Here is a 14,241-nt window from a genome sequence, read left to right on the forward strand (position 1 = left end):
AGACCTGCCAAACTCAATCTTCGGAACACATTCTCTTACACATCAATCTTGTGTGTTTTCCATTCCCCAAAACATTCATTTTGCATTTGAAATTTCCTGTCTTTGCATGAACATGATTTTCTTTGAGTGACAAGGATACTTTTCAGGATTTGAAGTCTTCCCCCACCGACCTCCCCCTTTATGGATGAATGTGAACATATATATCACTGTGCTAGAATGTTTTCTTGATGTACTTTGCATGAGTTTCATAAGAAATCAGCAGGACTTAAAAGCTGATTTCTGATTTTTGCGATCTTTAAGGTAAAATGCTCTGCTTCATTAAATTATAATGGCTTGAATATTTTTTATTTATTTTACAGTGTACATATGTGTGATCAACTATGAAAAATACCATTAATAAAATTAAAATTGAAAACTTTTTACTCAACATCTTTGATCTTTTTTAATCCCTGGTCGTTGTATTTGTTGACTCTCATGATAAAAAGAAGATTGCAACTTTTACTCATGTCAGTATTGCAGAGCCAGAATAGTGAGCTGAATTGCATTTGAATACATTAACCATCAGATTCTCATTTGAGGTACAGGTAAATTGTTCAATACATATTTGTGTAAATGGAGCTACCATTTTCTACAGCTACAAGTATATTTGGTATTGGAAAACAGTATTATCTGAGAAATAGTTTTGGAAATTACACTTTTAAACATCTTACTGTTTATACAAAAGGGAAAATTGAAGAGCCATATGTAACATTAATTTTGCTTTCTTCACTTTTCTGGTTGAACTTCAGGCCACAGTGAGATTAATAATGCAACATAGCTTTACTATGGTGAGATCAGAATTTCATCCTTAAATCTTCAGTGCTAAACCTGAAGTTATATTTTCCATAAGATATTTTATTAGTTATTAGTAATGGATAATATAATTCTGACATATAGTAGTTAGTTATAGAGTTCTGACTGGGTTTCTTTTCTAGCAATTTGAAATATATAACGGTTTGGAGAATATTTAGAAGAAGAAGCTAAGCACATATGCCATGAAAAATATATCTATTTGCAGGTAGATACTGCAAGGGGAAAATATGGAGGATGTGCATGCTCAGTTATTTGTGTAAGAAACTATTTTCTACTTTAGGCATCGGCCATGTAGACTTCCATTCCATTTTACAGAAAATTTGAGCTGCGTGATAAAAGCTAAGAAAATGCAGAGCTAAGAATAATTACTAACTTTGATTTGGGCTATGGGTTTAGGAAATGATACGGAGGAAGATGGATTGACTTAAAGTAAAATAGAGCAGCCCGGGATGAAAGCAGTCACCTGGTGGCAGTATTCTGCACACTTATGTGTGAGCCTTCCTTTTAATTTCCCAAGTCAAATTCTTGCATCTAGTGATAGGAGTTCTGCTGAGGCCTATGCCTCCCTTCAGGGCATGCCTTGCGTGGCTAAAAGGCACGTCATTCTGGGTGGTCTGGGGGTATGTCTGAGGCAGGATCCCACAGGGAGTCTCATCCACTCATCTTTGGCCAGAAGGATGGTGGAATCACACTTAGACCTCAAAAGTAGACTGAAGGTTTAAACAGAAGGGAAAAAACAGCAGTGAATGTGTTAGAAGGTCCAGCAAGAATCAGCTTGTTTTTGGAAAATGAATGTGTCTCAATTATTGTGGGAACTTCAGGAGTGGCATAGACCCTATGGAGTTCAGGAGCTGCTTTTCCAAATCTTATATCACCAGTTCCTCAGTAGGTTCCATACAAGCACGTAGAGAGGCAGCCTCAGGTTCATTAAAAAAACAAACAAAAAAAGGTCTGTATAGAGTTAAAAAGATACTATTGAGTAACTTAAAATAATGAAGTTCAGGAACATTAAAACTTTGAGCTAATTAAAGCTGTGCCAATAGAACACAATAACACAATGTACAGAATTGGGAACTTTGAGTGGATAGATTTCATGTGATGGAAGGGAAACATTGATTAGTAATAACAGTGGTGGTGTGATGTAGAAAATTGCCCTCTCGTGGTAGAACTGGACCAACACGGTGTATTTTTCACTATCTATAGAATGAGAACAGTTGGGTTGGGTTGGCTGTGAATGCTCCATCCCTAATACGTTATTCATACTGATTACATTTGCATATGAGTCACATTGAGTTTGAATTTGCCAGATGTCCATTTATGTTTGTTCAAATAATGAGATCATTCCATAAAGTGAACAGGACCTAAAAATACAGAGGGAAGGCTGTTTAGAAAAACAAGATTTAAAATGCCTTGCTTACATATTTTCACATCTCGTGGTATATTATGCAAGCAGAAGCACAGCAATGTTAAGGCACTGTTCAAAAAAAATGTGTCCATTGCTAACACTTCATTAAACGATATATTATATAATAAAGCTTCATTGGATTTGTTTCTATTTCTCAGTCAATTTCTCCATTAATGGGAATGTTCTCGTTCTGAATACATTCAAATGTACTGTTTTCAAAGCCAGCATCATTTTGCTGCTGCTTGTTTTGTGTTACGTGAAGATCCCAAGTCTTTCCAAAGTGTTTTGTCATTTACTGTAGCATGGAAGAATTTTAAAATGTACTGCTCAAGGCAAAGCTTATACATAAACTGAGCAGACAAGGGGCAACTGAATTCTGAATTTTTATGTTATTGAATTTACATAAACTTTTAACAAGCAATAGACTTTTCTTATGCACAAAGGGAGACTACTAACTAACCACTTGAGTTCAACAAAGACTCCTCAAATGTGTACTTAATTCGTCTGAGACTTTTAAAATCTTTCTCAAACCTGAAGAAATTATGGTTTTTTCATATTGCAGCCAATCACTACGCACGTTAAACATTTACATTAGTACGTGGGAAATAAATTTAACCGTATAGAATTTGAGATTGCTGCCTTGGTAAAGAAAGGTAACAGCAGCATATCGGAACACACATCTGGTGAGCTACTTTGATCTCTTTAAAGCAGAATGTGCAAGAAAAGGCTGCAAGAAAAGAAAATGGAGAGTTTAGCCAAAGCTCTTGGTCAAAGCTCAATAAAGAACTATCTAGATGATATAATATGCAATAAAAGGAAACCACTGAAAATCAGTTTCATGCTAAGCTCCTCCAACTGATATATCTACCAGAAGCAACAGAATTTGATGACATAATATGTTTAGAGAAAGAGGTTTCTCATGTTCGTTCTTAAGACGTAACAGATGATATTATGTGAATTGCACTATATCTGCCCATTCCCCAGAGAAATATGGGTCACATGCACAAAAACATCTGCAAGCTTCCCCATGCAAAATGTTCTTTATATTTTGGACCAGAGAAGAGGAAGGAGGCAAGATAGCTTTCAAATCAGAAGAAATGCACCATCACAAAAGCGTGTTTATGTTGTTCATTTGTTCCAGGCTGTCTTTTCTAGATACAGCTTCTCTAGAGCTTAGTTTGCTGTTTCCAAGTCTTTCATTTTCTTGTCAGTAGCAGCTGTTACTTAAATATATCAAGAGCAGACTTTTCTGAAATTTATTTGAACTAGATCTGCTTTAAAATCTGTTGTAAATCAGTGGGCTAGGTTCACATCAGGCTATGTATGGAGCACTAATGTCTGCTTTTGGTAAGACACGCAAAAATTTGCACAACAGCTGGAAATTTGCAGTACAAGTACAAGCAGATATATTATTGAAGGAGAGTTTTATGATTGTGTGGCTTCTAGAAAATATGTGTGTGTTCTGCTTGTGACTAGATTTGACACATTCGTTTCTGTTGAAACAAAATGCCAAAATATTCAAACTACCAGAGCCTGGTTTTGCATGTTAGAGGAACTTAAAGAGCAGCAAAGCACAGGGTCGTAAAAATGTTTCCCTTTGTGTATTCAATCACGGCACTGCAGCTGTACACTGAGTGCATTTTCAAAGTGAAGTGGGAAGGTATCACTAACTTTGCCTTGCCTTCTGTATTACTATTTTTTAAAAAGTGTATCTGTTATAAAACAAAATGTCCATTCAGGTGATTGTTAGAACAACTAACTGCTGAATGATAAGCATATATGCGCAGAGAGATACCATAGGATCGGAGTTCTTGTTGAAAGCGGTAATTAAAGCTGTGAGCGCTAAATACATGAAGCACAATACATTTTTTTGAAAAAAATATGGCCATTTGCAGATGATTGGCACCAGTCTGCTAGACTGGTCTGCTAGGGCCGCGTGGCCTCACATTAGCATTTTGCTGGTGTTACAGAGTTCGAGACATTGCTTATGGTCTTGGGCACAACAGTTTGACAGAAGTGTGGAGCTGGACTTCTTCCAAATTCCCTTACTTCCTTTCTCTTGAGTGTCATAACTTTTATGTCCTATTTGCCTTGTACCTTTCAGTCTCACCCTATGTCATTGTTATATAGGTATTTAGTTGAATTTGTGGCTGATGAAAGGATAGTCAAGTTGAAGATATCTTTCAGTTGTAATATTATTTGTTTGACATTTGAACTTTAAAATTCAAATGAAAGGAATTCTGCAGTGCATTTTATTTATTAATGTTATGATGTTAAGAAAAATCAAATACCTTTTGGTAAACCATATTTTTATGTCATTTATATGACACAACCTACCAGGTCTTTTTATTGTGTTCTTATCTCTTTTGGTGGGGAAGAAAGGGCCATTGTATTTACTGCAAGTAAGGATATAGTTCACATCATTTGACAGTAGGGGACTCCAATAAAATGTTGGAATAAACAAAGTAAGCAGAAAATATTACCACTTTTCCTCTGGGAACTATTTAAACGTGCTACCATTTAAATTAACAGTAGACTTTGAATTTCTGAATACGCAGTTGTATGTAGTGTTCATTTTAAAGCAGAAGCAGTGTCTTTTATAAAAGCAACAGCTGCAATTTTAAAAGATGCTGTGGGGATTTATCTAGTGCGGCAGCTAGGCTGTTTAGCTCTTTCAAATTGTTGGGGTAGAATTTGACAGCTGTTGGAAAGTTACTTTTAATATATTTTATTATGAAGAAACTCAAATACTCCATTAAAAAGTTGTTACTAAATTGCACACATAGAAGTTACTGAGGTTCTTTCGTTGTTGTCGCATTTGGTTGTTGAATTTTTGTTGTTGAATATGGTTGAATTTTGGCTGACAAACCCTGGCATTTATTTCCAGGTTTTCTTAAAGCTGATCTATGTATTTTTTTTTTTATTATTATTTCAACAGCTTGATCAAGTTGTCCGTCAGAGAAATCTACATAGTTTGGAACTTTTCCTCTCATGTGCACAGAAACAGTTAGGCGTTTTATTAAAGGAAGAGCCAACCACAACAGAGGAAAACGGAGACTGACATTCTCAGTACTGCTGATACAGTGTGATTTGTGAAGCTGCAAGTCTCAATCCAGCAAATGACAAATATATTCTAATCTTTTAGGATTGTATCATTGATTCAAGATTGATCTGAAACTATGCTTGATAGAAGTATTTGTGGATGATGTTCTTTTATTTATTTATTTATTTTACTCCTATTATCAGATTGCAAATATGGGAGGGGAAAAAAATCCCTGGAAAGAATTGTTTTTATTTATGATTTTTCTTTCATTATGTTTTCTAGTAGCCCATGATTGAAGTTCTAGATAACTGCAGGAATGATGAAAATGTTTCCCTGTTATGTCTGGTTTAAATCTGGCATCATGCATTGATGTACTTTATCAGTATTTTTGATATTTTAAAAGATGGAGAAAAACATTTAATTGAATATAGACACAAACCCGTCTCCACTTCCAAAGTACATGCCCAAGTGCATTGCCTCAGGTGAGCCTGAGCTGCTTCTTATTTCCTGCTTGTTTTGATGTGTAACAGAAGAATCAGTACTGAAACGTAAGAGTGTTGACAGGCATTTCTTTAGTCATTTATAAACAACTCCAGCTCTGGTAATAGGAAAGTTTAAAAACTAAACAGTGCATCTTCTTAGAGTAGTGCAAAACATTGCCATAACCGATATATAGTATGTATTTTATTTCTGTTTTACAAAGCTAGTTTGATTCCAAAAGTCGTTTTCTCATGCAAGTACCATTAATGTGACTGACCTCAGTTTCAGGAAGAAGATGTATGTAATTATGTGGAGGCTGATACTGCACTGCTTCAGTGGAATTTCTGACAGAATAAGGAGTGCAATTTGCTGACCTCAGATGCCCTTTCTAAACCCATTGAAGGAAGTAGAAAACTCCCCACTGACATTCTTGGACTTTGGATCAAGTCGTAGGTCTTTCTAGTCTTGCTAACGACAGCATGGAGGGGAATTTCTGTGCCTACGCTCTATTGATTGTAGATTTGGGGCCTTAGTTATAAAAGAGTTCTGAATGAAACAAGGGAAAATAAATGCTCACACTTAGGAACGTAAATAAACTGAGAATGATATCTCTTGTGGTGAGCTTGTGATTCAGTGGGGGACCTATGGGCATTTTTTAGTGTCGTTCTTGTTATTCAGTGGTGTTTTGGGTTTTTTTGTTTGGCTGGGTTTTTTGCATCAGCAGTCACTTTTCATAAATTGCTTTTTTATAGCAATAAGGAAACACTAAATGGTTGCGTATGTATTTGGCAGTATGAAATATGTATTGCAGAGAGTTTAGGTTTTTATTTAGATCTTTTTCTGTGCTTCATTTTTGTAATCAAAACCAAAGGTTTTGTCTTCTGTATGTATATGTTCCCTGAAGAAGTAAATAATTCTGATTTTCCTAGGTGATGACCTCAGCCTACAAATGGATGAAAATCCAGTCTTCTTTTTGATATTTCTTGATTGACTGATCAGTTTCCATTTCTTCTGGCAGACCAAAAAATACTTTTGTGTTAATGAGTTGCCTGCTTATTTATCGTTTCTAAACCAGTGAAATTCTTGTCTTTGTCAACTGCACCAAAGGTGACACAGATGTCCACGTGGGTTTTTTTTGGAAAGTAGAGGCAATGTAAAATAAAATTGGTTGTCTAGTGCTGTCTCAAAATCTATGTTTAATTGTGGAAGTGTGGTATGAGCAGATTCCTAGATGAACTTCAACACTCTTGTTTTTACTTCTAGGCCTGTACATGGAATGGTATTGCATTTTACTGAAGACCTCAAAGTGTTCCCCATCAAAGCCAGAGCCTTAGCAGTATATCAGCATTCTCCTATTAAAGAGTTCTATATCCTGACTTGCAACAATATGTAAAAGCACTTGTTGGAGAAGCTTATGATTGGAGTCAGTAAGATTTCACTGGCAACTATGGTATGTCTTTCCCATTAGAACATCACGTGTTCTTTAATCTCAGTTCTTGAATATTGTGATTGACACAGAGAACTGTGGATATTTTTTCTTACCTTTGACAGTTTTAGTCCTTTAATCTTTTTCTCTACCCTGCAAGCAAAACTGCAGAATTAGACCACAGACATACAAGATCAGATTGGGAGCTTGGATTACATTCAAAACTCCCAAGTCTCAGAGAAGAAATTTAGTTACCCAGCAGAAAAAGATTTATCCAGTATGTGAGCTTCGGAGTATGCAATAACCTCCATCTTCTCCACATTGCATCTAAAGCTTTAAAGCTTAGTTTTATTTTTCATTATTTCTACCTAACCATAGGAGAATAAAGTTTTGTGGAAATTTAGGAGGAGGGAAGGCAGGGAGAAGTTTGCAAAACCCAGTCTAGCTCCTAGAAGGTGTCATCACAATTTTATTTTATTTTTTTTATTCCTACATACAGACTGAAGAATGACATATAAGAGAAAATAATAGGTTCAAGGCCTACAGGGTAGAACTTTGCCTGCCTCTGAGGCATGGCTGCTAGTGTAACAATTTTGGCAAGACAGATATGTAATGGGAGGAACAAGAAGCCCTAGAACTAATCCTTAGAATTGAAATGCAAGAACTAAAATGTTCAAGCTAGTGACACTGCAGTCTAGAACATCACCAAAGCTCATATAATATACATGTTATATATATGACTGTGTACTTTATATTAGAAATAAACCACAAATCTTGTTATGTAGAAATGTATTTTAAACAATTAGTTGTGTGTATTAAAAGTTACCTAAAAGACAGGGTAACAGTAGATCCAGTGTATATAAAGGTGTCTTTCATTGGTGTCAGTCAGGCCCATTCTGTTTTAACACTTCTACTTGATGGTCTACAGCAGCGAAGATCAGAACAGTGAAGTTTATAACTAATAGTTTAATAAGTTAATACTGAATATTGTGATATCATACAGTCCTACACCCTACACATTTGTGTTATATTTCTGTATGTTTCTGTTCACTCCCTATCTGCTTCCATTACAGAATTCTAGATTAGGTCTGAGACTATGTGTGTACAAGTCATTAACAAAGAAGAAATCATTTACCATACACTTTTTTGTACGCTGTCTATAGTTAAGATATGGGAATATTTGAATTTTTGCCTTGCTCTAAGAATCTCATTGACAAATGACACTTGAATTTCTTCAAGCATTGAATTCCTTTACTCCGTCATAAGAAGGCAGAACAAAGAAAAAGCAGTAGTCATTCCAGAGGCTGAGATTGCATTAGTGTTTTGAGATTTTTTGTGCATCTTTACATTGGCATCTGATCAAAAGTTGCCTCATGTCCTGCCAGCTCAGTAAATGGCAATGTTAATTCCTGACTGTCTGAAATTATCCATGGAGACATGACCTTAAAGAGCCTAATTTCTGTTCACACAGAAACTCCCTTATAGCACTCTAGACCCTCCTCTTCTACTGTGTGTTTTCTATCTCCACATATTTGAACTTACAGATTTTTTCCCCACCCCTTGGATGAAGGGAATATGTGATAAGATTTCATCTTGTTTCCTAGCAGGAAATAGCCACCGATAAAAATTGTTCATCAAGGGGACAGATACAATTTATGCTCACTTTCAGATCACGTACAGTGTCAGTGGAGTTATCAAATGGACTTAGTGCAAATGCAAAATGAGCTGGATTGGATACCCAATCTAGCTTCCAGCTAGTTAGCTTTCTTGATGCCAGATGGGTAGCTGTTAAAGCATAGAGCACAGCATGGTCTAACAAGCCATTTACATCTTTCCCCAGCTGCATTGCAGCCTACACCAAGCTACCTGAAATACAGTTTCCTTTAACTGGTTTAGGTACTGTAAACTTTCTTGCAGGAGTGACTGACATGTGGATGAGATTGTCTTAAAAATTTTTACATGGCCGTTCTGAATACTATATAGGAATATTTTATAACATCTGTGGCATTCCTTTTTCATCAATGGTTTATAAATGTGCCAAAGAAACGTTGGTCTGGAAAACACTTTTTACACAGGTATAGTTTGGGCCTTCAATTCACTTCAGTGTGCTTGCAGGAACTGACAAAACAAATGTTTTCTTTTCTGTGATCTGCCCAAGAATATTGTTCTTCTAAGGCTTCAAGAATCGATGGCTTACCTGCTAGAATAGCTTAAGCACAGTTTTCTTTATTAATTTTTAAGCCTACATAAAACTAATAATACTGCTGCTGAATTAGAGTCACATTTGAACAGTTGAACATCATGGGGAAACCATCCCAGTTGCACTCTCTTTGGCTCAAGTTTTGTATTTGCCTTTGAAAGCATATGCTTTGTTAGCTAAAGGAAAGCACTGAGGTGTATAGACGTCTCACTGTAGACATTACCTAAGCAGTTCACTTGCCATGGTGATGCAGTAGCTAAAAATGCCCTCGTCAAAGCTCCCTCATACATGGAGCAAAAGGTCAGTCTTGCTTTATGCCATTTGTCACAGATAGACATTTGCCACATGGTAGGTTATGGTGTTTACATTTCTGTGGGAAGCATTGCTAGCATTACATTTTAAAGACCTATCGAAATATAGAAGAAAGTGGTGAAAGTCAACTGTAGGTGCTGGTAACAACATAGTATTTAGCAACACAACGCAAAGATGATTTTTTTTTTTATTCATCTTGTTTATTGTATAGTGTGTATTTTAAACTTGTATCACCTTTCAGTGATACAACATTCCTGTGATAATAATAATAACAATAATTTCCTGTGATAGATGTGGTATCAGTATTTTATCCACATCTTAGATGCTGTGTAATTATAATAATTTTAATATGCATCAGAGATTCATATTTGTTTATATTGCCTGTAATTCCTCACATTTCAGACTTGCTAAACCGGCATTTTTTAGATGCTTTCCATTGTCTGGCGTGGATAATACAATACACAAAGAAAGTATTATTGAATAAACACTCAAGACTATTCTACTTTTTTTCAGATGGCATTTTTAAACAGTTTGACAGCGAACACTAGTAAAAAATGAGACGGGTATTAGTACACATATCCTAAAAATACAAAATGCTACAAATTTGCATCTTTTTTTTTTTTTTTTCCAAATTTGGTAATAAATCCGTATCAATAGATATAGATCACGATCAGATGGCAAGTCATTGGCATTCATTCTCTTTCTTCAAGTTAAAGTATTTTGTCTTCTCACAAAAACCAAAGGGATTTGCACCTCTCTGAGTTTAAAAGAAAAGCTTGACTTAACCGATCCCCTCTACAGTATAATGGTAGGAGGCCCTTTAGCCAAGGGAGAAACAGAATTGTTTTTGCTGAGTGAACTTTGAAGGATGTTTCAGTTCTTGTACTACTACCAAATTAGGGCATCAGTTAAGACTTCACGTCGATCTTGCTACATAAATTTTCTGAAAGATAGCTGGTCATGATGATACATGGCCAGGTCTCTATTTTTGTGGCAATGATTTTAAAAATTCCATTACTTAAACATCCCGCTCTTTTATTGTGACTGTAGATTACATATTTGGAGAGTGATTCTGAAGCTCTGGCTCCCAGGAAGTCAGGAGGAGTTCTGCTGTTGCTTATTTCCAGCTCAAAATTTCATCCTTCCTCACATTTTTTGCAATGCAACTACAATGAATATAATGCACACAGCTTTGTCATGGTATGGTTCTGGAAATGTACCAAGAAGTTGTTTCAAGAGCAGATTTCATGATCAGTTCTTTAAAGAAAATGTCAGCATTTGTTCTGTACGTGGTAGAGTGGGGAAGGGAGATAGCCTGTTGGCTGAGACCTTGGTGAGGGGATACGTGTGTCTCATTATGACTATACTACTGCTAAGAAGAATGTATTTTCATATTCTCATTAAAATACGTTGCTTCTCCCTCGGTACATCAGAACTAATAGCAACTCTGTAGTATTCCCTGCTGAAATGCCTAGAAAAAACACATTCGGTTGTATCAATGAAATCACTATCACAAAGATGTAAATCAGTCCACTTTAGTATCAGGTTTGACAGTAGTGGAAACATGAAGGTAAATGTAAGGTGCTATTTGTGCTATTGTAGGTAAATGTGAGGTGCTATTTCAACTGACTGATGAAGTTTACAGCTGGATAGTAGTTTGATAAAAAACTGGATGAATCCTGATAAGTTTGTGAGGGTTAGAGAGTCATACAAGTGAGAGCACCTTGCTTTTTTTATGGATCATTGTTAGAAGGAGTCAAAATCTGTCCTGGAGTGTCAGTGGCCAACGATTTCAGCGGTTGCCTGAATACAACAGAACTGCATTTGGTCTGTTTGAAACAATAACATTGACATTGGAAAGCATGATTATTTCAGCAAACTGTCCATATACAATTTTCCAACTCTTGTGTCTTTAAGGGGTTTTTGTGTGTTTTTCATGTGTTCCGTGCCCTAGGGCAAAAGGAACAGTGTTTTCATAAATGTTTATGAGCGTGATGGTGAAACAAAAGGAGGAGTTGTAAGCTAGGTGGAATTTATTTTCTCCATACTCTTTTGGTAGTGAGGGCAAGGATATTTGGAAGAACAGCAGTTCTCTAGATGCAGAAAAAACAAAATAATAGTATTGTGGTTTATGAATTAAGAGGGATTTGGTGAGGAAGAAGAGACAAAGAGGTATTCTTTTATAATGTGAACTTTGTGGTATATTAAGAGCAAGAAAAGATATGATTTCACAGAATAGAGAGGCATGACAGGTTCAAATGAGAAGTGCAGACAGGAGGTTCTGAAACCTTTAGAAATCACTCACCTAAACCTACAAACGTTTCAGATGTAAACAGCAAAATGAGTCAAGAAAATGAGAAAGGTGAAGATGCATATAATTCCTGTGCAGTTTAAACAGTAATTGGTTTCAGGACTCAGAACTTCTCAAGCTTAACAGTGGTTTCTGTCAGGACCTAGACAATTTAACCAGAAGGTCTCTTCTCTCAGAAAATAGTACTACATGAGAATCTGTACTTCAGAACAACATCCAAAACCTCAAAATAAAATAAAATAAAAGTTTATGCTTTGTAAAGCTTAAAAGCATTGCAAGGCTGGCATGTTGAGACCCCGATACATTAGTCTGACAAATGTCAATACACATTCCTGGGCATCCTGGACAGAATATTTTTGGAGCTTCTCTGGAGGAATGGTGCTCACTAGGGGTACTACTGTATCAGGATGATGAACATATTCTTGCTTGGTTGTTACACTGATATTAAAAAGAAAGTTATATGCATAATGGAGAAGCATTTAAATGTCTGCCAAATGGAAAGGGATCCAGATGTTGTGTTCAAAGATAATACAACATCTATCCATCTTCTTGGGAATAAGAAGTGTGTTTAGGTCTCGGAATCATCTATCCATCTTCATGGGAATAAGAAATGTGTTTAGGTCTCGGACAAAATAATTTTTCATTTGCAGAGATTGGAATAAAAATTCTTATAAGCTCAAGATGGCAGTGGAGAAGGTCTACAAAAGACTGATAGTTACACAGTTCATGAATGACAAGACTACTCAGAAGAATACAAATAACTACAAGCAGGATCAGCATCAAATTGCACTCGATTATGTTAATAGGTAATATAAATATCATAGTCATAATCTGTATGCACAGTTTTCAAGACAATTTTTCTTCAAAAAATTCTTCAAAGAACAAGTGAGTTGAAGGAGGGGTTGATAGGGTCATCCTCCTCTGTATTTAAGAAGGATCCAAATGGATGGCTGATTGGTTTATTGTATGTTGGGGCCAAGTGTTAATACCTATTCGGATGCATAAGCATCCAGAAGTGCATGCTAGTTTTCACAGAGCAATCATATAGCACAACTGTCTGTACCAATTAGATGTTTTAATCATATTTTTCCTGTTGGTTAAGCTTCAATGAATCAAGCTGGTAAGTGGATTAAAGTCTTTTATGTGCCTTGTATACTGTTGGTGTCATGAATAATTTAATTACAGCTGCCTCCAGGACAAAGCTCAGAAATGTCAATTAACAACTTGAAAAAAGGTGTTCTACACTATAGTGAGAGTTGATTCACACTTTCTAGACTTTCTGTTGTTGAGCTTAGTGAAACGGATACTGTTTTCTCTTAAGAAGACAAAACTGGGGTGCCAAATTCACTTCGTTTTATTACTTAAGAAAGCCTGTTGGTCAGTAATGTTTTTCATAGTGCTCTGAAAAATACATATTATTATGAAAGCGTCCAGAAATCAACCAGAACAGATGTATTCTTTGCTGACTTGCAAGTCAAAGTTTGTTGGTGGGTTTTACCCCTGCTGTTAATCAACAAGGCCTGGATTTTGCTCATTGTTTCTAGCTAATGCCTTGCCTTCTTTACAATGGAGCTTTGAGGGAAGATCAGCTATACCACCCTCAAAAAGAACTCTTTGACAAGGAAAGAGAGAAACACTGAAAAGCATTCCAGCCTGGAGTCCAGCTGGGAACATGGTGCTTCCACCTCCAAAGATGCCATCCTGCCAATTTCTCGCACCAAATCTATGGGCCCACTCAAAATTTGCATGGACAACTCTTTACAAACATTTTTCCTTTAGATTATTCAGGAGAAAAAGGATCGCTCTCCTTCCTTGAACAAATGCCACCGCTGTAGGATACACTAGAAAAAAGAGGGACTTAACTTTGTGTAAAAAGTAGTAAATCCCAATGCAATCTGAGCTGGTAGTGATGCGGTTACCAGAGCACTAGCCTCTGTGTTTGAAGAGAGCATGGAGTCCTCACTAGTTCTTGTTGATAGTCTGCCACAAATGTGAATAAAATCATGCAGACCCTGAATTAATCACTCCCACATTATTTGGCTTATTACATACCAAACTGACAGGCTGCTAGGCAGCTTGGATACAGATAAGGCAAAAATGTGGAAACCAACAACTGCTCTGTGTGTCAAATTTCTGTCGATGATCCTGTTTACAGGAAAGTTTCTTCACAATAGAAAGTCCAGGTCTTACCTCATTCTGATACACAATAAAA

At 36.2% G+C, this 14,241-nt stretch overlaps 1 protein-coding gene and 1 long non-coding RNA gene across 4 annotated transcripts in view; both read left to right on the plus strand.

The window, feature by feature from the left end:
- Positions 1–10,220, plus strand: part of CCDC91 (coiled-coil domain containing 91) — a 157,745-nt gene extending 147,525 nt beyond the window's left edge. For all 3 annotated transcript variants that reach the window (XM_052789907.1, XM_052789906.1, XM_052789908.1), the window contains one exon: positions 5,196–10,220. In XM_052789907.1, the coding sequence (XP_052645867.1) occupies positions 5,196–5,318 (123 nt within the window). In that variant the 3' untranslated portion in view covers positions 5,319–10,220. The remainder of the gene's footprint in view (positions 1–5,195) is intronic.
- A 144-nt stretch (positions 10,221–10,364) lies between these two features.
- LOC128143058 (uncharacterized) lies at positions 10,365–13,182 on the plus strand. Its single transcript, XR_008235597.1, has 2 exons — positions 10,365–12,601; positions 12,650–13,182. It is a non-coding gene; the product is annotated as an uncharacterized LOC128143058 (long non-coding RNA).
- The last annotated feature ends 1,059 nt before the right edge of the window (positions 13,183–14,241 follow it).

Source organism: Harpia harpyja, chromosome 6 (genome assembly GCF_026419915.1).
Source record: "Harpia harpyja isolate bHarHar1 chromosome 6, bHarHar1 primary haplotype, whole genome shotgun sequence".
NCBI lineage: Eukaryota > Metazoa > Chordata > Aves > Accipitriformes > Accipitridae > Harpia > Harpia harpyja.